Source organism: Spea bombifrons, chromosome 4, assembly GCF_027358695.1.
Source record: "Spea bombifrons isolate aSpeBom1 chromosome 4, aSpeBom1.2.pri, whole genome shotgun sequence".
In the NCBI taxonomy this organism is placed as follows: domain Eukaryota; kingdom Metazoa; phylum Chordata; class Amphibia; order Anura; family Pelobatidae; genus Spea; species Spea bombifrons.
The window spans coordinates 12,455,624-12,477,568 of NC_071090.1; the positions used below are offsets into that span (position 1 = coordinate 12,455,624).

The following is a 21,945-nucleotide window of genomic DNA, read 5'->3' on the forward strand; positions in this document are numbered from 1 at the left end:
GCACATGTTTGGCTTCCCCACACACATGTAAACAGCCTGCGCCTGCCCCCCTCCTCATCGCAGCCCTTATGAAACCAAAAACATGGGCTGTTTCACAACAAGGGAGGGCAGCCCAGAGACAGCCAATGGGAGGCCACCCCTGCCGGTCACGTGAGCACACACTTTATGTAATGTTGCCGCACATGTTCTGTCAGGGGCTCTTTGTGCTTCTTCTTCTTCCCACTTTGTCTCTGCCTGAGTCCGGATCCGCTCCGTGCCAAGCGGGGTCTGCCCGCCCATCCATAAGGATCTAACCCCGTCAGAAGAGGAGCTCCGTGACATCTCTTCTCCCCACCCATAGGACTCTGATCAGCTGCTCGCTGTCACTGATGCCGGGGCAAGGACTCCCCTCATCAGCTGCTGTGCGGAGGAGGTTATAGACTTTGTATAATATGAGCCTCTGATTACCCGCCCTGTGCTGTTTTATGCTCTCGGCTTTATTGTTCTTGGGTGGAGAGTTACCCTCCTGTGACCCATGGATGTCTTTAACTGCCTCTCCTGCCAGCAGGCCCTCTGGGACCCTGTAACTGTAAGATGCGGCCAGTCTTTCTGCAAAAGGTGCTTGCGGGGGCCAGCAGTGGACAGGTGCCACGTTTGCAAGCAGAAGCTGAAGCCCAGGGGTGCCCAGGAGCTGAAATGTAACACCCTTTTATGCAACTTGCTGGAGAAGTGCCTGCAGAGCGAAACCAGACTGAACAGGGTGAGAAGCGACCTGCGCGATCTGCTCTCACTCCAGGACCACGAAGAGGCAGCAAAAGTGGCCTCCAGAGGAGTTGCGATGGGTGAGTTTCTGTAGGAGGTGCCATTTAAATGTCTATATGTGATCCTCATGATGATATAAGAGTAGATCATATATCACATTATATATGATCATTGCTATTATATACCGGGATTAACTCATCCATAGCCAGCGCATATTGAGTTTCTGTAAAATTGTGGACAGTGATCATCATCAATGCGTTTCTGTATTTTAATGGCCTGTTGTATGATTATTATTATTATTTATTGTTGTATATATAGCGCCATCATACATTAACCCCTTCAATCCCAGGGGTTTTTGGTACCTCAAAGCCCAGAGCAATTTTGCCATTTTTGGGGTATGTCGGTTTAGCGATGATTCTCTTTTCCTGTGAATAGTGTACCCATATAAACTATATATTGTTTTTTCAAGGAGAGATAGAGCTTTCGTTTGATACCATAGTTGGATGATTAGCTGAAAATTTAGAATGAGAAATTTAGTAAAAACTAGCGAAGATTAGAAAAATAAACTCATTTTTTTTTTAAATTTTCCCTCTGAATCCTCACAAAATTAGGTAAAGTGATGGAAAATCCACTCCAATTTTATTAATTCAGGTGTCCTGATTTCAGAAATACCTAATTTATATAGATTTTCCAGACTTTCCCAGCACCAGGGAGCATACTATAAGGTGTACAATTTTGTATAATTTTTATGCCTATGGCTTAACGGGTTTGGGGGTTGTGAACGGAGGCAGAAGGGTTATACTCGCTAGATGTTATGCTAGGGCAATGGGAAGTAAGGTTTTTTAATAATTTTTTTTATCTTTTTTTATATATTTTTTTTTTAATTTTTTTTTTAATTTTAATTTTTTTTTACATTTTTTTTATTTTTTATATATTATTTTTACACAGAAATGGTTAGAGGTCCTCCTAGGGACCTCCTGAACATGCCAGTGATGTCACAATGACATCACAGCTCACATTATAATTTTTTTTATTAGTATTTATATTATTATTTTAATGATTTTTTTAATATTATTTTTTAAATGAATTAACTTTTTTTTTTCTGCTTTTCTCTTACAGGACGGGAGGGGGAGTGAGAGAGATGGTTTCTCACTCCCCTCCCCGCGATCCCCCTGCACCGATCACACTGTGATCTCTATGCAGGTCCTCACAGACCTGCATAGAGATCGCAGCGTCTCTGTGCCTCATCGGAGGGCAGGATATCCCCACAGGGGATATCCTGTCCTCCGATGACCTTCCGGGTTACGTCAGCAGTGACGCAACCCGAAAAGGGAATGCCCGATCGCGCATTTGCAACTGTGCGATCGCGTGATCGGGCACTTTCAACCGTAACAGCTTACCGGCTTTCATGCCGGTAGCTGTTACGGGAGATCGGGCAGCAGAAAGCCGGCGATGCCGGCTTCTGCTGCCAGGGGGGAGTCCAGGCTGTCAAACGACAGCCTGGTCTCCCGTGCAGCGGCAGGGATGTGTCCCTGACGCTGCACGAAGGGCTGAACGTACCGGGACGTCCATAGGGGTTTCTTTGTGGGCGTTTTTTGGACGTCCTGGTACGTCTATAGGGGAATGAAGGGGTTAAGGACATTACGCTAGTGGCAGCGTGTTAGGTGCCTGCCGCCGTCACACTATTACGTGTCTATGTAGGACGCCATCCTGAGAATGGAACCTAAAAACCTTTTTTGTTACTTAAAATATTTGTACTGGTGGTTGATCTGTGCCCTCCTACCATTAGATTGGGCTTAGAGGGTCTTTCAGGTTTTGAAATGTCTGCCCAGAGCCCAGCAATGCATTAAAGTGCAGAACCTTCTTAGATGGAGAGGGGGAATGACGGAGGTAGAGGCGCATGTCCAAGACTGGACTCATCTCTGATAGCCTCAGGTCAGTTGAACCATCAGACGTGACATCAGTGCCGGTTAGGCATACCTTGGGGAGCTTCTTTAGTCAGCTGACTGCAACTATTTAGGTATTAACCCTTTAATAGCACGTCAAGAAGATTCTTTGGAGTGATTTGCCAAATTGTAAGACTTGTCATTTTTTTTAAAGATGCGCTTAACTGAGTCACCTGCATTCAAGCAGGGATATCATCCATAACATACTGGTATCAAAAGCACCAAGTAGGGGTCTTATGTATGATCACAGCAGTGTAGAATAGGACAGAGTCAGTTCCAGACCGTGTGATCTGGAGATTTTACTCCTTCATCCGGAGACGCTGATATTTGGGCAACAAACCACGGACTCCGGCAGGGGCGTAACTAGACGCCTCAGGGCCCGGGTGCGAGAATCTGTTAAGGGCCCCCTCACCCCCTCACCCCCCTCCCCAAAAAAAAAACATGATTTTTACCCAACAATTTTTTTTCAACAAATTCAATTTACATATTGAATCATATCTGTAAAAAATCAAAGAAAAAGGGGCGCATGTACAAAGGGCATAATCCAGGGGTGTCCAAGTTTTTTCTGCAGTGGGCCACTTCATCAGAATTGTATACGTGCGCGGGCCGCACTCATTTTTCACTGTGACAAAAAATATGGCCTTTAATAAAATATGCAGATTAAAATAAAGTAAAATGACACAAAGCCTTTACTCTTCCTCTCACTGATTTGTGGGCCTAGAAAGTTTTGCGACTACAAATTCAGGATTCCCTAGATTTATTCTAGGGATGAACTAAAATGAAAATTCTGGACCAAAACATTCAGGGTTCACTTAGCCAAAACCGAAAATGACCCCCACCTTTAAAAATAATAATAAAAACTCACATTTTTAATAAAAGTAGGTAACACACAACTGGACAAAATTAGCAATATGACTTGGCAACCAGTAAATGCAGGCAACCCAGGTAACCAGTAAATGCTGGTACCTAGGCATGATGGGACTGTGCTCGCTGTGATTGCTGTTAGCAATCACACTCCTATCATGCCAAGTCAGCCAGTACATGCTGGTACAGGGTGGCTGTAAGTGATGTGCAGACCCCATACTGCTGGCAGCATCACTACACAAGGAGGGCAGATAGCTAGGTTTCAGCATGTACTAGCTGACTTGGCATTATAGGAGTGTGATTGCTAACAGTAGTCACAGTCCCATCATGCCTAGGTTCCAGCACTTACACATCCATCCAGTAAATGCTGGAACCTAGGCATGATGGGACTGTGATTGCTGTTAGCAATCACACTCCTATCATGCCAAGTCAGCCAATACACACTGGTACAGGGTGGCTGTAAGTGATGTGCAGACCCCATACTGCTGGCAGCATCAATACACAAGGGGGGCAGCTAGCCAGGTTTCAGCATGTACTGGCTGACTTGGCATGATAGGAGTGTGATTGCTAACAGCAATCACAGTCCCATCATGCCTAGGTTCCAGCACTTACACATCCATCCAGTAAATACTGGAACCTAGGCATTATGGGACTGTGATTGCTGTTAGCAATCACACCCCTATCATGCCAAGTCAGCCAGTACATGCTGGTACAGGGTGGCTGTAAGTGCAGACCCCATACTGCTGGCAGCATCAATACACAAGGGGGGCAGCTGGCCAGGTTTCAGCATGTACTGGCTGACTTGGCATGATAGGAGTGTGATTGCTAACAGCAATCACAGTCCCATCATGCCTAGGTTCCAGCACTTACACACCCATGCTATCACACACACACACTCATTTATTCATATAATCATTCATTCACAGATTCATTCCCTCAATCACACACACTCATTCAAACACCCTCCCCACCCCCTTACCTGCACTGCTGCTCCTCGATGCCGCTTACAGACTTCAGCAGGGGGCGCGGCCTCCCTCTGCCTTCTCTGCTAAAGCACAGAGGAAGTAGGATGTCACGTGAACTCCGCTTCCTCTGTGCAGTCCAGAAGACCCTCCCACAAGTAAGTAGCAGGGCTTGAGGTGCGGCTCGCGTAAGATCGGTTGCCCTGGCTGCCGATCTTACGCGGGCCGCACCTCGAGGTCTCGGGCCGCATGTTGGACGCCCCTGCCTTATTTAAAAAAAAAACAAAAACGGAAAAAAGATTTCGGGCGGCCCCTTGGCTTGGGCGCCGGGGCCCGGTCGCAGTCGCGACCCCTCCGACCCCGGTAGTTCCGCCACTGGACTCCGGGTCAAACCTTAAGAGTTCCCAGCTAGGCTCTTACAAGAATTATGGGGCTCATTCATTCTTTGGTGCAAAATTGGACGTTTGGGTGAGAGAGGGAACGTTCCTTGTCTCTCACCCTGCTCTGAGGACGCTGACATATTTAGATTTACGAATGTTTGCCATGTTAGGTTTTTTTATGTTCTGTCCAATAGCAGATTATCTAAAATCATAGCTACCTGTGGAGTAGGAGGAACGTAAACCAGTTCTGGGTGGATCGGGGAGCACCTGTGAACGCTGTGTGTCTGCTTATGACAGCTTGACAAAGGCCCTGTTTGGCCGAAACGTTGCTTTTGTTTGTTTTCGCTTAATAAAGTGTCCTAGAGACTGGAAGCTGTTTGGAGTGCTGGGATTCCTTTTCTTTGTTTGAATGCTTATGACACGGTTTGAGTAATAAGCAGCATTTAATGATAAGTAATTAGCGAGATCTTTAACCTGAGTGCTGTTGGTAGCTACTGAATACTTCAAAGCAGTCTGGTGACACTTTCCCGAACATCCAAGAGGGAGTCACTGGGTTCTGTCTATGAGACACATATAGTGCTACATGTAGTATGTGCGATCAGACCTACTTCAACATTTCTGGGTGACAGATGGTGCCCTTCTGTGGCACCTGGACCAAGAGCCGGAGCTAGGCCCTTTTGCACCCGAGGCAACAATGGAAAATTGCACCCCCTAGCTATTTTTTTTTTTTTACAGAGGTTGTTTTATTTACACTGCCCTTACACACACCTGTCCATAAACACACAAATACACATACACGTTGCCTTTACACACACCTGTTCATTATCACGCATATACGCATACACTGCCCTTACACACAACTGCCCATAAACACACATATACGCATACACTGCCCTTACACACGACTGCCCATAAACACACACACATACACTGCCCTTACACGCGACTGCCCTTACACACACACCTGCCCTTTAATATGCATAGACACATACACCAGCTTACAAACATACAAATACCTACACTGCCCTTACACACGCACACACACCAGCTTACAAACACACACCTTCCCTTTAACACGTGTATACACATACACTGCCCTCACACTCCCCTACATTTACACACACACATATACACACACACCAGCTTACAAACACAGAAATACCTACACTGCCCATACACACACACACACACTGCCCATACACACACACACACACACTGCCTATTCACACAGACACACACATGCTGCCCATACACACACACACTACCCATACACACACACACACTGCCCACACACACTGCCCATACACACTGCTCATACACACACACACACTGCTCATACACACACACACACATATTGCCCATACACATACACACACACTGCCCATACACACACACCAGCTTACAAACACACACACATACACAGCACTTACACACACACCAGCTTACAAACACACACATATACACAGCCCTCACACACACCAGCTTACGAACACACATCTATACACAGCCCTTTCTCCCATCTATTACTTTTCTCATCTTCCATCCTGTGGTGGGAGCTCGAGGTCTGTCACTCCAGGCCTCTGCTTGACATCATATCCCGGAGCTCTGCATCATTTGCCATCGCATAGTGGTTAGGGAGAACGGAAGACGAGGTCTGAATAGGGAGCGTGAGGTCTGTCAAATGTTGGGCCGGTTTGAGGGGGATTGTGATATCCCCAACCAGCCCTGCTCATTGGGCACCTCCACCCCAGACCAGTGCTGATGGTGCCTGGGTGCGCACTGCCAACGGGGGTGCCTGATGAGCAGGGCTGTATGGGGAGAGCACAATCGTGCAGTCCCCTGAAGACCGGCACAGGGGAGGGGGCCTTTCCGGTCGCCCTCTCCCATATAGAAATGCCACTGTCCGTGATCTCCCCAAGCAGACCTGCAGCTTCTGATTGGGCGGCTGTGCGCCCCCTCGCAGGTGCGCCCAAGGCGAGTGCCTCACTCGCCTCACCCTTGCTACAGCTCTGCCTGGACCAGAAGAATGCCAGCTGTCACTCCAGAAAATATGGTGTCCTCCAATGAAAGTAGGTCCCAATGTAATGTAAGAAAATACCCGCAATGTATAAGTAGGTCGGACCCCCACCCACTAGGGGCCACAAAAAAGACCCTTCATGCCTGGACATACACAGAAGAACTCTACATTGGCATTGAGAACCGTAGCCATAATGGACTACATACATTGGGAATTAAACAATTCTATTGCCATAGCAACAATTAATAATAATTTATTATCATTCAAGAATTATTTCAAAACTGTATGTATATTTAGTTTAGGGCTGCAACTAACGATTATTTTAATAATCGATTAATCGGCCGATTATTTTTTCGATTAATCGATTAATCGGATAAAAAAAAACAATATGCAAATTTTTCGTTTATTTAAAAGAATTTAATGAACTGGATGTTAAAAAACAACTTAAAATTTACATTAACATTCTTATTTTGTTATGATGTAATAAAAAACAATATTTTCAAAGTACAAGAACCCAAACACAATATTTATGAAACAAAATAACCCCAAACATTCTGAAAAGAGGTGGACTATTACTGTTCAAGAAACTTTGCCCCAGCACTTTGCACTTTGCACCCAGCACTTTGCACCCAGCACTTTGCACCCAGCACTTTGCACCCAGCCCTGGCACTTTGCACCCAGCACTTTGCACCCAGCACTTTGCCCCAGCCCTGGCACTTTGCATCCAGCACTTTGCACCCAGCATTCAGCACTTTGCACCAGCACTTTGCACTTTGCACCCAGCCCTGGCACTTTGCACCCAGCACTTTGCACCCAGCCCTGGCACTTTGCACCCAGCACTGGCACTTTGCACCCAGCACTTTGCACTGTGCCCCTGCACCCAGTCTCTAACTCTGCCCTGCACCCAGCCCTGCCCCCACATTCTGCCCTGCCCCCACACTCACACTCTGCCCTGCACCCACTCTGCCCTGCACCCACACTCACACCCTGCCCTGCATCCCCACCCCCACTCTGCCCTGCACCCAGTCTCCCACTCTGCTCTGCACCCACACTCACACCCTGCATCCCCACCCCCACTCTGCCCTGCACCCAGTCTCCTGCCTTCACCCCCACCCCCACTCTGCCCTGCACCCCCACCCCCACTCTGCCCTGCACCCCCACCCCCACTCTGCCCTGCACCCACACTCACGAACCGCTCTGTGCGAATGGAGCCACTCGCACAGAGCGAACCGCTCTGTGCGAATGGAGCCACTCGCACAGAGCGAACCGCTCTGTGCGAATGGAGCCACTCGCACAGAGCGAACCGCTCTGTGCGAATGGAGCCACTCGCACAGAGAGAACCGCTCTGTGCGAATGGAGCCACTCGCACAGAGCGAACCGCTCTGTGCGAATGGAGCCACTCGCACAGAGCGAACCGCTCTGTGCGAATGGAGCCACTCGCACAGAGCGAACCGCTCTGTGCGAGTGGAGCCACTCGCACAGAGCGAACCGCTCTGTGCGAGTGGAGCCACTCGCACAGAGCGAACCGCTCTGTGCGAGTGGAGCCACTCGCACAGAGCGAACCGCTCTGTGCGAGTGGAGCCACTCGCACAGAGCGAACCGCTCTGTGCGAGTGGCTCCATTCGCACAGAGCGATTCGCTCTGTGCGAGTGGCTCTGTGCGATCCGTGCACATAGACATGAAGAATACTTACCTCCGGAACGCGTCACATCCGTCACGTAGCTAAAAGAAGGCGGAGACTGCAGAGCGTGTAGCAGAAGCGGGGAACGCTCGCGGAGGTAAGTAAAAGGAGCCGAGTGCTCCAACAACGAATTGATCACTCGATTAATCGATAACGGAAATCGTTATCGATGATTTCCGTTATCGATTATTATCGATTTTATCGATTCGTTGTTTCAGCTCTAATTTAGTTACAAAAGTATATTGAGTAGAGTACGTTGAATATCGACACATGTAACATTCAATGTAATTATGTTGTAGGCGCAACATATTAAACACTGGCTGAATTTTCCTCCATATAGCTGCTTGAAGATCTTGGTTTTCCGGTGCCTTCATCTCCTGAAGAGCTGTTAGACGAGGTCTCTCATTACTTGAAGTCGTCCAGTCCAGACGCCGCTACCCTCATAGCTCCTCTAAAAGCTGCATCCATTGATTCATGTGACACAATAGCGAATGTGAAGGTAACGTTACGTTTTGGTATGATTGGGATATAGCCATTGAAATACTGCAGGTTTACCTTACCAAGAGACATACGAAAATCACAAACAGTAGGAACCAAATTCATAACTTACCTCTGGCTCAGGGGGCATAAGATTGAAATGTTGAGATACATCTGATGTCATCAATACAATGTGAGCCAGGAGAAAGAGTCAGAGCAAGCTATAGGTAAAGGGCCACATTTTAAATTTAGTTTCAGAGGGTATGCAGAGCTAGTGGAGGGACTGACACAGTGGGACAGCTAATAATGGGACCAGGGCCGGCCTTTGGGGTGTGCGACCGCACAGGGCAACACACTCCAGGGGGTGCCGCTGCGGGGTCCGCCGCCACTGCCGCAGGGTCCGACGCCGCTGCCGCTGGGTCCGCTGCCGCCCCCTCTGTACCTAAATTAAAACATCGGGGTTTTTTTTAACTTTATTTCACATCCTCCATGTTAAATAAAGTTTTTTTTAACTTTATTTTACATGCATGATGTTAAATAAAGTTAAAACAAACAAAAAAAACCAACAATGTTTTCATTTATGTCCCGGGCAGGGGTGCTGAGCGGTTTCTTGTGAAGTTTTCAGCAACCGCTCGGCGCCCCTCACGCTCCGTGACTCCATCGCGGTGCTGCGTTTTATGCTGAGCGACAGAATATTCCGGCATTCAGCTGTGAAGTGCGCACCACGGGAAGACAGACGCCTCACGCTCCCACCGGTGGACTCAACAAGGTAAGTAAGGGGAAGGGGCAGAAGTGGGGCTCAGTGAGAAGAGTGGGGGTCAGTGAGAAGGGGCAGAGGTGGTAGATAGTGATACAGGGGGATAGATAGTGAGAAGGGGAGTTTTTTTTACAAGTTTTTATTCCTTTCTTTTTTGGGATGGGGGGGCGCCAGACAGGGCCGGCCGAAGACTTAACGCTGCTTGGGGCGAAGTTTAAAACGCCGCCCCCCCCCCGGTACTTACCTTTAAACAGTCCTGCGGCGAGTCTCCCTGCTCTGCCACGGTGCCGGCTTGTAATGCTGAGCGCCGGAAATTGACGTCACTTCCGGCGCTCTGCATTACAAGCCGGCACCGGGACCGAACAGGGAGACTCGCCGCAGAGGAGAGAGAGAGAGAGGGGCGCCGAGCGGGTAAGCGAAAACCACTCGGTGCCCCTCTCTCTCTCCTCCGCTTCAAAAAAAAAACAAAAAAAAAAAGCGCTTGGGGCGGCAAAGTGCCGCCCCTTCTAAAGTGCCACCTGGGGCAATTGCCCCAGTCTGCCCCATTATAGGGCCGGCCCTGGCGCCAGAGGAGTAGTCCGCACAGGGCGCCAGAACACCTAAGGCCGGCTCTGGATGGGACAGGGACTAATACTTATCGTACCGCAATCAAAATGTCTTTAGACAACGTCACATATTATATGACTGCACTTATTGTACCTCCCCTTTTGTTATACTGTAAAGCGCTACGTAGATGCACACGTAGTAAAAAATAAATATGCGTACATATACATTGTACTGTGAAAAAGTATTTCCACTCTTTCCCATTTTTTCTGGCTTTTGCATATTTGTCACATTGAAATGTATCAGATCATCAAACTAATTTTAATATTAAATAAAGATAACTCCAGTAAAACACAAAATGCAGTTTTGAAATGAAGATTTTATGTATGGGAGGAAAATGCTGCCCAACCTGGCACTATGTGAAAAAGTAATTGCCCCCTTACTTATTGAATCAATTAATTAACCAAATTTAAATGATAATTGGGTTCAATTTCACTAGACACCCCCAGACATGATTACTGCCAGCCCTGTTGAATCTAAATATCAATTAAATAGAATGTTTTTTGCAAAGTGATGTAGGCTTAAAGGTCTTAGAAAGCAGCACATGATGCCACAATCTGAAGAAACTCAAGCGCAAAGAAGAAACAACTGGGAATCATCCAAAGCAATTTCTAAGACTCTGGGACTCCAGCAAAGCACTGTGAGAGCCATTATCTACAAATGGAGAAAACGAACAAAAAGAACACAAACTCTTGTCTGACATTTGCCAAACTACATCTTGATGATCCTCAAGACTTTTGGGATAATATTCTGTGGACTGATGAGTCTAAAGTGGAATTTTTTTGAAAGACATGCTTCCTGGTAAATCTGAAGTAAATCTTAACACAGCATTCCATAACATCATACCAACAGTCTAACACGGTGGTGGTGGTGGTAGTGTGGTGGCCTGGGACTGCTTTGCTGTTTCAAGACCTGGGCGACTTCCCATAATTGATGACGCCATGAATTTTGCTCTCTACCAGAAAATCCTGAAGGAGAATGTCCAGTCATCAGTTTGTGACCTAAAGCACAAGTGCAGTTGGTTATGCAGCAGGACCATGATCCGAAGCACATATGCAAGTCCACCTCTTAATGGCTCAAAATAAACAAAATGAAGGTTCGGTGCTACCAAGTCAAAGTCCTGACTTAAATCCGTAGGTAATGCTCGAAAACCTTCCAATGTGGCTGAATTAAGACAACTCTACCAAGAAGAGTCACCAATATTAATAATAATATTGCTATTTATTGCAAATGTTTGATTGTACTTTTTGCGCAAAGGATGGCAACCAGTAATGGCATTATTTTTTCACATGAGTAAAAAAGGTTTTGATGAACTCTTTACCTTCAATAAATAAAATAATGATTTAAAAGCTGCATTTTGTGTTTACTCAAATTGTTTTATATTAACATGTAAATATGACAAAAAAGAGTAAATGGTCTGAAAAATATCCCTCGTCTTATATTCGTTATAATCAAACCTCAAATAGAGATCTGACTACAAGACTAAGATCCAGATTCCCCGCAGCGCTGCAGGGGACCTGAATCCTTCTCTCTGGCAGCCAGTGGCTTCTATGACAGAGCACCAGCATCACATGACCTTCCAGTGCTCCACCAAAGAAGCCCTGGCCCTTTTTATTAACAGAACAATTCTCTCTTCTGCATGTGCTCTGGCAGCTCTTATAACATGCTTTTCCTCTTTCTGCCTAATCTTATAGATCTGTCTGTCTTCCTAACTTTGCTTGTCTTTGTATTTACTAAATGCTTCTTGTTTTTTACTATTCTGGCCACTTTTGCAGAGTATCACAGTGTTTTCTTTAATTTTTGCTCTTACTGACCAGCCTAATAAAACTTTCTGTTACCTTCAATAATTGAACTTTTAAATAATCTCATTCCTCCTGTACTCCATTAAATGGCACCAAGTAACTTTTTTACACATTCTCTCATTGCTTGAAATTTCAGCAAGGGTGTGGGGGCATTAGGGTGACCAAATTGGCCTTGTTTTACAGGACACGTATAATTTTTACATATTGCTGACCAAACCTGCAGTATGGGGCATCATTTTATCTGTGCTGGCAGCATCAAAACACAAGGGGCAGCTGGGACCATTACATACATCAATACTTAAAAGGGGGGGTCAATGACAAAGAAGTGTGGGGGAAAAACATTGTTTTTATTGTTGTAGCTTAGCCCATCTAGATGTGTGACAGAGCCTGTCCTGGTGTGTGTGTGTTTGGGTGTCGATGTGGAAGAGCCTGTCCTGGTGTGTGTGTGTTTGGGTGTCAATGTCCTGGTGTGTGTGTTTGGGTGTTGGTGTGGCAGAGCCTGTCCTGATGTGTGTCCCCGTGTGGCAGAGCCTACCCTGGTGTGTGTGTGTGCATCTGGGTGTAGATGTGGAAGAGCCTGTCCTGGTGTGTGTGCTTGGGTGCTGGTGTGGCAGAGCCTGTCCTGGTGTGTTTGTCGGTGTGGCAGAACATGTCCTGGTGTGTGTGTCGGGGTGGCAGAGCATGTCCTGGTGTGTTTGGGTCTTGGTGTGGCAGAGCCTGTCCTGGTGTGTGTGTTTTTGGGTGTCAATGTGGCAGAGCCCATCCTGATGTTTTGGTTGTTGATGTGGCAGAGCCTGTCCTGGTGTGTGTGTTTGGTCATCTGTTTCCTGGCACTGTAGAAATAAATTTAACTATTTAATTTTTACCATTTCAGAGATAAAGCCCAAAAATCAGAGAAGTAAATTTATTGTGTTATTTACTCTATTTCAATCTGCATATTTTATTAAAATTGATTAGTGACTTCAGGCATCCTGTGTATGATGACTTTTTTAGTGTACTGATGTACTCCCGATCCCATCACATTAGATTCTATCATATATTATCTGCCTAGCACTGATGTCATCTTATCCAGTACACATGGATGCTGAGGAGTTAAGATTCTAAGAGTCTATTGTATTTATTTCTATAAAAAGGCCCACTAAAATCCTCAGCACCAGACCCACGATGATCTTAATCCAGCCCTGCCAATAACTAATACATAAAGATTTTTGTATATTGTATATTTTTCATTTTTTAGAGTCAATTACCAGCCCCTGGCAAGTATGTCTTAATGGGAAATAGGATTAAAGCGATTAAAGGGAAATGCTCTGAAAAATACCCCTCGTTTTATAATCCAACCTCAAATAAGAGTAAGATCCAGATCCCCGCAGCACTACAGGGGACCTGGATCCTTGTCCCTGTCAGCTGGTGGACATCTGCGCAATGTGCCGGGGTTTCTATGACGGAGCGGTAACGTGACATAATGTTTGGGTCAACATAGAAGTAAAGTCATGCAGTAAGAAAAAAAATGATATAGCTGTATTATTCCAAGAGAAAATGGAGCCTTTAGTCAGTTGATACACTTTATTAAGCTGAAATAGAAATACATATAAAGTAACAAAAGCTTTTAAGACCTCACTTGTCACTTATTTTGTGTGATTTATATTTATATGAATTTCTGATGTTAAGTATTTCTTTTTCTTTCTAAATATCTTACAGGGAGGAAAGAAGAAAAAAGACAAGCATTAGAAGAACAAAAGTGATACAATGTTGCTGGAACATGCATTTAACAAACCTCCATTATACTTATTAATGCTCTTCTGCATGTGTGTTTGTAAATGGTCTGCAATGTATATACTGATCTTTACTTAAAGGTCATGGGTTTTCAGAATAAAACCTTAAACAAACTTGTTGAAGTAATCCAATATCTTATGAAATATACTGAGTACTTGTATATATACACTCTATACAATCGTCTACAGCCTAGGGCTGAAAATGGAGCAGCACAAATGCTGGTACAAATGATCTATCAAAAAAAGACTGAGGGATCTATCAGGAAATAACATGGGGGCTCAATATAGAAAACAGGGGGGGGGGGTTATGGAAACATTTCCATACATAAAGGCATTTCACAATGTATCAGAGGGAAGTTTGTGAAATCAAGGAGCTGAAACCACAACTCTCCTGACGAGTCTTCTGTTGGTGAATAGCTACAAACAGCAGACTCGGGTGGTCTTTCGGGCGCTGCGGGCGGTCAGACACTGTACCTGCGGGTCCCAGTAATCCCGCGCACTCCTGCAAGGCTGCCTTCGCGTTGCTCCCTCACAACATCTATTCTCTTATTCCGCAAAAGGAAGCCAGCGGAGTCACGTGATTTTACGTCATGTCACATGACTCTGCTCAGCTCCTGGGTGGAACAAGAGAAGAGACACTGTAAGGGAGCAACATGAAGGCAGCCTTGCGGGACTGCACAGAAAATCTGCAGTACAGGTAAGGGAGTGGGTGTGATTGACCACATATGTTGCGGGAGCAGGCGGGATTGGACACATATGTTGCGGGAGCAGGCGGGATTGGACACATATGTTGCGGGAGCGGGTGGGATTGGACACATATGTTGCAGGAGCGGGTGGGAGTGGAACACACACATTGCGGAAGCGGGCGGTAATGGTCACAAAATCTTGGCCACCTAAACAGGGCTTGACTGAGGATGACCAACTGGCTCTGGCACTTGAAGGCCACCAAATAACATTTGTGCAGAGATCAGCAGGATATGTGTGGCTGCAAGTAACATTATTACAGTTTTGGAGTGTGCGGTTGCCCGTATTCATCGGGCAGTCACACAATAGTGGGATATGGGATATGGCGGTATAGGGTAATTTGCTACCCCCACCCATTGTTTATTTTACCCTTCATTGAACCAGTTCCCCACCTTTGTGTATAGAATCTTTTTTGGGGTTGCCAACTTGCTCTCAGGTCCAGGAAAACTTTTATATTTAAAATCTGCATATTTTTAGGTATAATCATCACGCAGAAGGAAACATAACAAACCTGATGTACAATTGTTGAGTAAAGATACCACAACAATTAAATAGTTAAAAAAAATCCCTGGCTGAATAATTTATTGGTCTTCCATCGCCATCTAGTGTAAAGAAAAATCACTACACAAAGAAACAAATTATTTTTGGAAATTATTGAAATATTTTTTATATTATTTTGAAAACTGCCAAATTGTTCCAGGAGGAATATAGAGACTTTATTGCATATCCGAGGACTTTTCAGGCAAAGTTTTTGGAGTAATTCTATCTCTTAGATCGGCAGCAGATGTTTATTCCAGGGACTTTGTTGACATTAAAGACGTAAAGCTCAGGTACAGGTAATTTATTGCAGCTAACAAATTGCAACTGGATAACCCGGGCTTGTTAGGGAGTCTTTGTTGGTCCTTGTGATCACCAAATAAATAGCACTGTGGGTTGTAGTTTTGAAAGCAACTTCCGATACAGCGATGGGCGAGAGGGGCAGTAAAAGCTACTGTTCTTCCACATGTCATTTTATTTTCCAGCAGACCCTACCACTTCTCTGTGGCTTACCTTTGGAGGCAGTTGTTTTTGTTCAGTCCCACAGGCCACGGTTCCAAATAAATATTTCCGAGTAAAGGGACACTTCAGTAATAGTTGTCAATGTACATATGATACCCATAATTAAGACGGTTTGAGATGAGGTTCCAGGCAATTTTTACCACTTATCCCCACAGAGCCGGCATAGTCTGGCTAATTTAAGTGCAAGTCACCCCACCCCCCACCCCCCACCCCATAAATCCAAAAAGAAAAGGAATGGCCGTCTCTTTAACAAAGCTTGTACAGCTTGACCCGTTACCTTGCCCTCTTGGAACTTTTATGTTGTTTGAATATCAGCCTTCCTTTGTATTGCTGACCGTACACTTTTGGGCAAAGGCTGTTTTAACGTTTTTGCTGTGTTACTGTTTATAATTTCCTTCTTTGTCATTTTGTGCATCCACACACATTGTATACACATTATACCACAAACATTACATATCATATATTATATATTTTTGAAAACTAAACACCCCAGGGTATTTCAAATACTGATATTTTCCTTCTTTCCATGCACAGATTTTATCACCAGCCTTTCTCAACATTTGCAGTAGTTTTTGTGCCCCCCCCCCCACACATTTAGGTATGAATTTACAGCTCCTGGTATATGTTACTGTCAAAAAACAGTCCAATTTGTGTTCAGTAACACTGAGTACAGTGATACCCCCATGCATAGGGGTTTGTTGGGTTGCCTGGGAGGTAAAAGGCCATCTTGACAAGGTTTGCATTTTTTTTTTTGAATTTCAACATCAGTCGGGCTGCCAGGCCCATTAGACTTGGTTTATTGTGAATCTAGTTTTAAGCCAATATGTGTGTAGTAGATACATGGAGCGGTTACCCTTTCAGGCAGAAATGGTACGAGGGTGGAGTGGCGAGAGTTAACAGAGTTTAAATAAGATGTGGAGTGAACCCAATCAACCGTACATGAGGTTTACTCCAGTTCATTAGTATCTTTGTGTTATTATGGGAGTCCTTTTGCCTAAACCATTCCAAGTTGGGAAATGTGACACCTCTCCTAGCCAGAAAGGCACCGTTTTGACCCTGCAAAGAACCCTCCAACAAACAAAGGCGTTACAAACTCAGCCCCTTTTCTACTAAAGGTTATATTTAAGAGATTAAATCTAGATCCAGGGATCTGGGGTCCTCATATTTATATTTGAGGTGCCCACATTTTTCCTAGCAGAATGACATCAGACAAGGTTGGGTTACCTCCAATCATTTAATAGATAAACTGAAGTCTGCAGTGTTAGATTACAGACTGACCAAGGAAGGTCATTATGGAAAGAGGGATTTCTGACAAGTCTGGATCTGAAAAAATATAACCTTTATGTGCTGTAACTGGATAGAAAAACCCTTTGCTAGGTGTCCCAATGGACACCTAGGTGTCCCAAAGTGGCCCAATCTCGTAGCCCCTCCTATTCTTCTGCGGACTGCAGCCCTGACATCTGACCTGCAGTCAACAGGTATAAAGTATCCTGTACTTAGATATTAAGGTGTCCTTATTTTGGTGGCCAAGATCTAATTTTGCAATAAATTGCCATTATTCGTGCCAAAAGCTCCTCCGGGAATAGAATAAAGTACTTCTGTAAGTAGGATTTCTATTAACTGTTCTCCCTTTTATTTTTATCTGCTTGGTGTGACTAAATTGTTAATATAATTGTTTGTATGTACTGTGAATATTTTTTATTTCATAATAAATCATTCATTTATTAAGTTCCTGCCTTTGTCTGGTATAAGAACCACATTTGCCTTGAAGAGAGTTATTTAATAATCCGTAGTCTTCTGAGATGCTTGGCTAATCTGCATGTTTGGATATATAAACTATTTGGGGACAGTAGATTAAAAAGAAAGTTGAGCGTTTTAACCAGGTTTGGTGGCAGCATTACCTATCTTTATATCAGAGTGGGAGGTGTGTAAGCGGGGCATTTAATTATTATTTTCCAGTCTAGTGAAGACAGATAGTGATTTAGACCCTCTTACCGCAAAAATAAGTCACGTGCCTGCTTGGAGTAGTGCGCATTCCAGACATGTGCCATGTCCTATTTTTAGGAGATCTTTCAACCTGGCCAAGTCAATCTACCCCATCAAATCATATTTTTTTTTAAACTACACACTCCATGGGCTAAATTTACAACAACCATTTTTTTTAACTCTTTCCATGTGATAATGTTTGTGAAGATATAGTGCTAATTTTAGGACTTGCTCATATCTGCATGTATATTTGGACTTTAAAAAAAAAAAAAAAGATTTGTGAAACTGGATGGTTCTCCTGATGCTGACATCCGTGGCAAATTATTTTTACATGTTACACATTTTTTAAACTATTTTATTATCATTATTATGATTTTACGGATCACTTGTGATTAGTGAGCTGGGCTCCATTGACTGCGTGGTTGAATTCAGTACATGGACAGACCCTTGTGAAGTCATTAGCTGTTCAGTTGGCAGTGCCATCTTGTGAGTGGCAGCAATGGTGCTTAGAATAAAATCAGTCTGGGTGCAATGAAAAAACATTGTACAGAATTATCAGTAATAAGGTTCCCTTTATTCTCAGTGGAACTCAATGTATCAGTAAATAGTGTTCGGAAGACAGAATATGGAGGCAGAGAGACAAACAGTGTGCCATGCAGTATACATTTATCGGCCAATCACAGTGATTGTATGACATAGGTGGTTGCTAATTGGTTCCTACAGACTGCCTTGGTAACGAGACAGTCTCCTGCAGTGGGTTCTATACCATCAATATAGGTTTTTGGGCACACTTTTTGTGCGATAACATAGAACATGAATGATGTTTTTACTGTTTAATAACTATGGTTAATAACTCATTGTTAACTGAAATAAACAATGTGAGAAGTGGCACATGGCAAATAGATAGAAAAATAGTGGCTCTCCAGCTGTCATGGGACTATGATTTCCTTGAGTTCAGTCAGTATCTTTAAGGAAGAGAAGCATGCATATGGTCATCTGAGATTATGAGTTTTTTTTAGTTCTACAACAGCCAGAGGACTGCTGTCTTTCTCAGGTAAGCATACAGCAGGGCAATGTCCTTTTCTAAACTTTGCTCATACCTCTTCTACTCTTTGTCTTCTCAAAAACTGTTTTATTTGTGTTTTTCTCAAACACTATCTTGATTAGCTTTGTATTCTATAAATTAAATCCCATAATGATCAAAATCACCTGATTCCAAAATCTCAATACACAAAATAACCTCTCTTTTTAATGTAAACAAATTGAGTAAATGAGACGAATAAAACCAACATTAGACAATATAGATTTAGAAACTTCACATTTATTTAGAAAAATTAAACAGAATAAGAAACATTTTGCAGTTTCCGGATAAGAACATTAGGAAGTTAAGAGACAACATGACAGTGAGAAATATGGCCAAAATAAGGGCTACATCTGGACTCACAAAGAGTCATCCTTCAGCACTCAGGAGAGGAAAAACCCCCATTATGGAGGGAACCTCTGGGGAACCATGGCAAAAAGGACTGCCCTTCCCTCTGGGCTTAAGTAGGAAAAAGTAAAATGCCCTTAATTGTTCTTCAATTAAAATTACCTTTAACAGTGTGTTTCTTTCAAATTATTATTATTATTATACTTTAGATTCGGCAGCGCTGAAAATTTTACAGATAATGACAAGTACAATACAGCAATTGATATACAGCTACAAGAGAAATAAAGGGGCCTGTTCCCGCAGGAACTTACAATCTATGTTTTAACAGAATGGAATTATTTGACAAGTTTATGTTCCCTTACTTACCATCTGCAACCCCACCAAAAGAAACAATAATGGAAGAAATGTTGAGACCCTTTGCAAAAGATTTGTCTACACATGTTGCTGTTATAATCATTTACAACCTTGTGACATAACCACCAACTCACAAGGTCAGCAACCATAGAATGGATCTTTTGCAGAGGCACAAATGGTACATGTCAATCTAATCAGCTACAACCTCCTTGAGCTAGAACCCTCAAATTGCAAGGTAAGCATAAATAGAAAGGATGTTTGGCAGAGGCACTAGTCTTTAAAAAATGGTACATGAGTCAATCCTCTAATTAATTAGAACATTGTTAGCTAGACTGCTGAATCTCAAGGTTAGCAAACAATGTTGATACTCTTGTCAGAGGCACCATACTTAAACATATGGTACGTTAGTTAATGCTCTAATTAAATAGACCCTACTTAGCTACACCAATAAATCTCAAGGTCTTAAAGCGGCAATAGTCTTACAAAAAAAAACAATCAAGAGTTGCTACTCATATCAGATTTATCCTCCTAAAGTAAGACCTTCAAATCGCAAGGTTAGCAGCAATGGAATCAATCGTGACACCTTTTGATGAGGCATTTGTCTCTAATAAACTACATACAAGTTCTAATTTATCAATTAGAACCTAATTTGCTACAGCTATCAAATCTCAATGTTGGAAACAATGGAATAACTTATGATACCCTTTGTGGAGGCACCAATCTCTAACAAACAGTTCACAAGTTCATGCTCTAATTAATTAGAACCTCCTTAACTAGACCCCCAAAACTCAAGGATAGCAACGATGGAGTAGATATTGATAGCCTCTGAGAGGCAACCTTCTCCACCAAAAATAGTATGCTAGATGCTGCTCCTATCAGGTACAACATTCTGAGCTTGGACTCTCAAATTAAAAGGTAAGCATAAATGGAAGGACTCATGTCATGCTCCAAAAAATGGTACACAAGTAAGTGTTCTAGTCATTTACCAGCTCTTTAGCTAGAAACCCTTAATCTTAACGTCAGCAACAACTGAATGAAACTTGATGCCCTTTGAAAGGCAACAGTATTCTCAAAAAATGGTACATTAGTTGCTGCTCCTATGAGACACACATCTTGAGATTGCTTCTTAATGTCAGAAGCAATGGAACGACTCATGATACCCTTTGTGGAGGCATCAGTCTTTAACATAGGGTACACAAGTTAATGCTTTAATTAAAACCCACTAGCTAGTTGTCTAAATCTCAAGGATAGCAACAATGGAGTGGATTTTGATACCCTTTGAGAGGAAAAAGTATCCACAAAAATGTTACAAAGGTTGCTGCTCCTATCAGATACAATGTCCTAAACTAGGACCCTGAAATCTAAATGTCAGCAGCCATGGAATGACTGATGATACCCTTCATGGAGGCATCAGTTTCCAAAAACTGGTTCAGATGTTGCTGCTCTAATCATTCAAAACCTATTTAGCTAGAATGCCTAAATCTCAAGGCCAGCAGCAATTGAGTTGATCGGCATACCCTTTGCAGAGGCACTCGTCTCTAATAAATGGCACACGATATGCTGCTTTCCTCAGACTAAACCTCCTGAGCTAAAATCCCCAAATTAGAAGATCAGTAATAATAGAAACAATGTTGATAAAGTCTTTTGCCTCTGCCAAGGTTAACAAGTGGTACATGACTTAATGATCTAATCAACTATACCCTCCTTAGCTAGCCCCCGAAATATAAAGGATAGCAACAATGGATTGGATAAATGGTACCTAATTTGCTGATCTACTCATTTAGAACATATTTAGCTAGACTTTCTATCTCTCATGGTCAGAAACAATTGAGTAGATCATGATACCTTTTGGTAAGGCACAAGTCTCTAATAAATGACACAAGAGTTGATTTACTACTCAGTCTGAACCTCCTGAGCTAAAATCCCCAAATTTGCAGATCAGTAACAATAGATACAATATTAATACCTTTGGCAGAGGCACCAGTCTTCAAAAAATGGTACATGAGTCAATCCTCTAATTAATTAGAACATTGTTAGCTAGACTCCTGAATCTCAAGGTTAGCAAACAATGTTGATACCCTTGTCAGAGGGACCATACTTAAACACATGGTACGTTAGTTAATGCTCTAATTAATTAGACCCTACTTAGCTACACCAATAAATCTCAAGGTCTTTGAGAGGCAATAGTCTTACAAAAAAAAAAACAATCACGAGTTGCTACTCATATCAGATTTATCCTCCTGAAGTAAGACCTTCAAATCGCAAGGTTAGCAGCAATGGAATCAATCGTGACACCTTTTGATGAGGCATTTGTCTCTAATAAACTACATACAAGTTCTAATTTATCAATTAGAACCTAATTTGCTACAGC

General features: G+C 43.4%; 1 protein-coding gene across 3 annotated transcripts; it reads left to right on the forward strand.

Moving 5' to 3' along the window:
* The first annotated feature begins 228 nt into the window (after nt 1-228).
* LOC128490077 (LON peptidase N-terminal domain and RING finger protein 1-like) lies at nt 229-14,116 on the forward strand. 3 transcript variants are annotated; one of them, XR_008353910.1, is made up of 3 exons: nt 311-821; nt 8,932-9,090; nt 13,929-14,116. XR_008353910.1 is itself a non-coding variant. In XM_053461802.1 (2 exons), exons 1-2 carry the CDS (start codon nt 515-517, stop codon nt 8,937-8,939), a joined length of 315 nt encoding a protein of 104 aa, XP_053317777.1. In that variant the 5' UTR covers nt 229-514; the 3' UTR covers nt 8,940-9,094. The 3 variants fall into 3 exon arrangements, 2 of the variants coding, with proteins under 2 accessions (XP_053317777.1, XP_053317776.1); XM_053461802.1 differs by lacking the exon at nt 13,929-14,116 and having other exon boundaries at nt 229-821; nt 8,932-9,094; XM_053461801.1 differs by lacking the exon at nt 8,932-9,090 and having other exon boundaries at nt 237-821.
* Nucleotides 14,117-21,945: the final 7,829 nt, after the last annotated feature.

Excerpts from the sequence above, each read along its gene's own strand:
- LOC128490077 (XM_053461801.1), top strand. The coding sequence starts at position 515 with ATGGATGTCTTTAACTGCCTCTCCTGCCAGCAGGCCCTCTGGGACCCT. Across the intron at positions 822-13,928 it reads CTCCAGAGGAGTTGCGATGG|GGAGGAAAGAAGAAAAAAGA; the intron begins GTGAGTTTCTGT and ends AATATCTTACAG.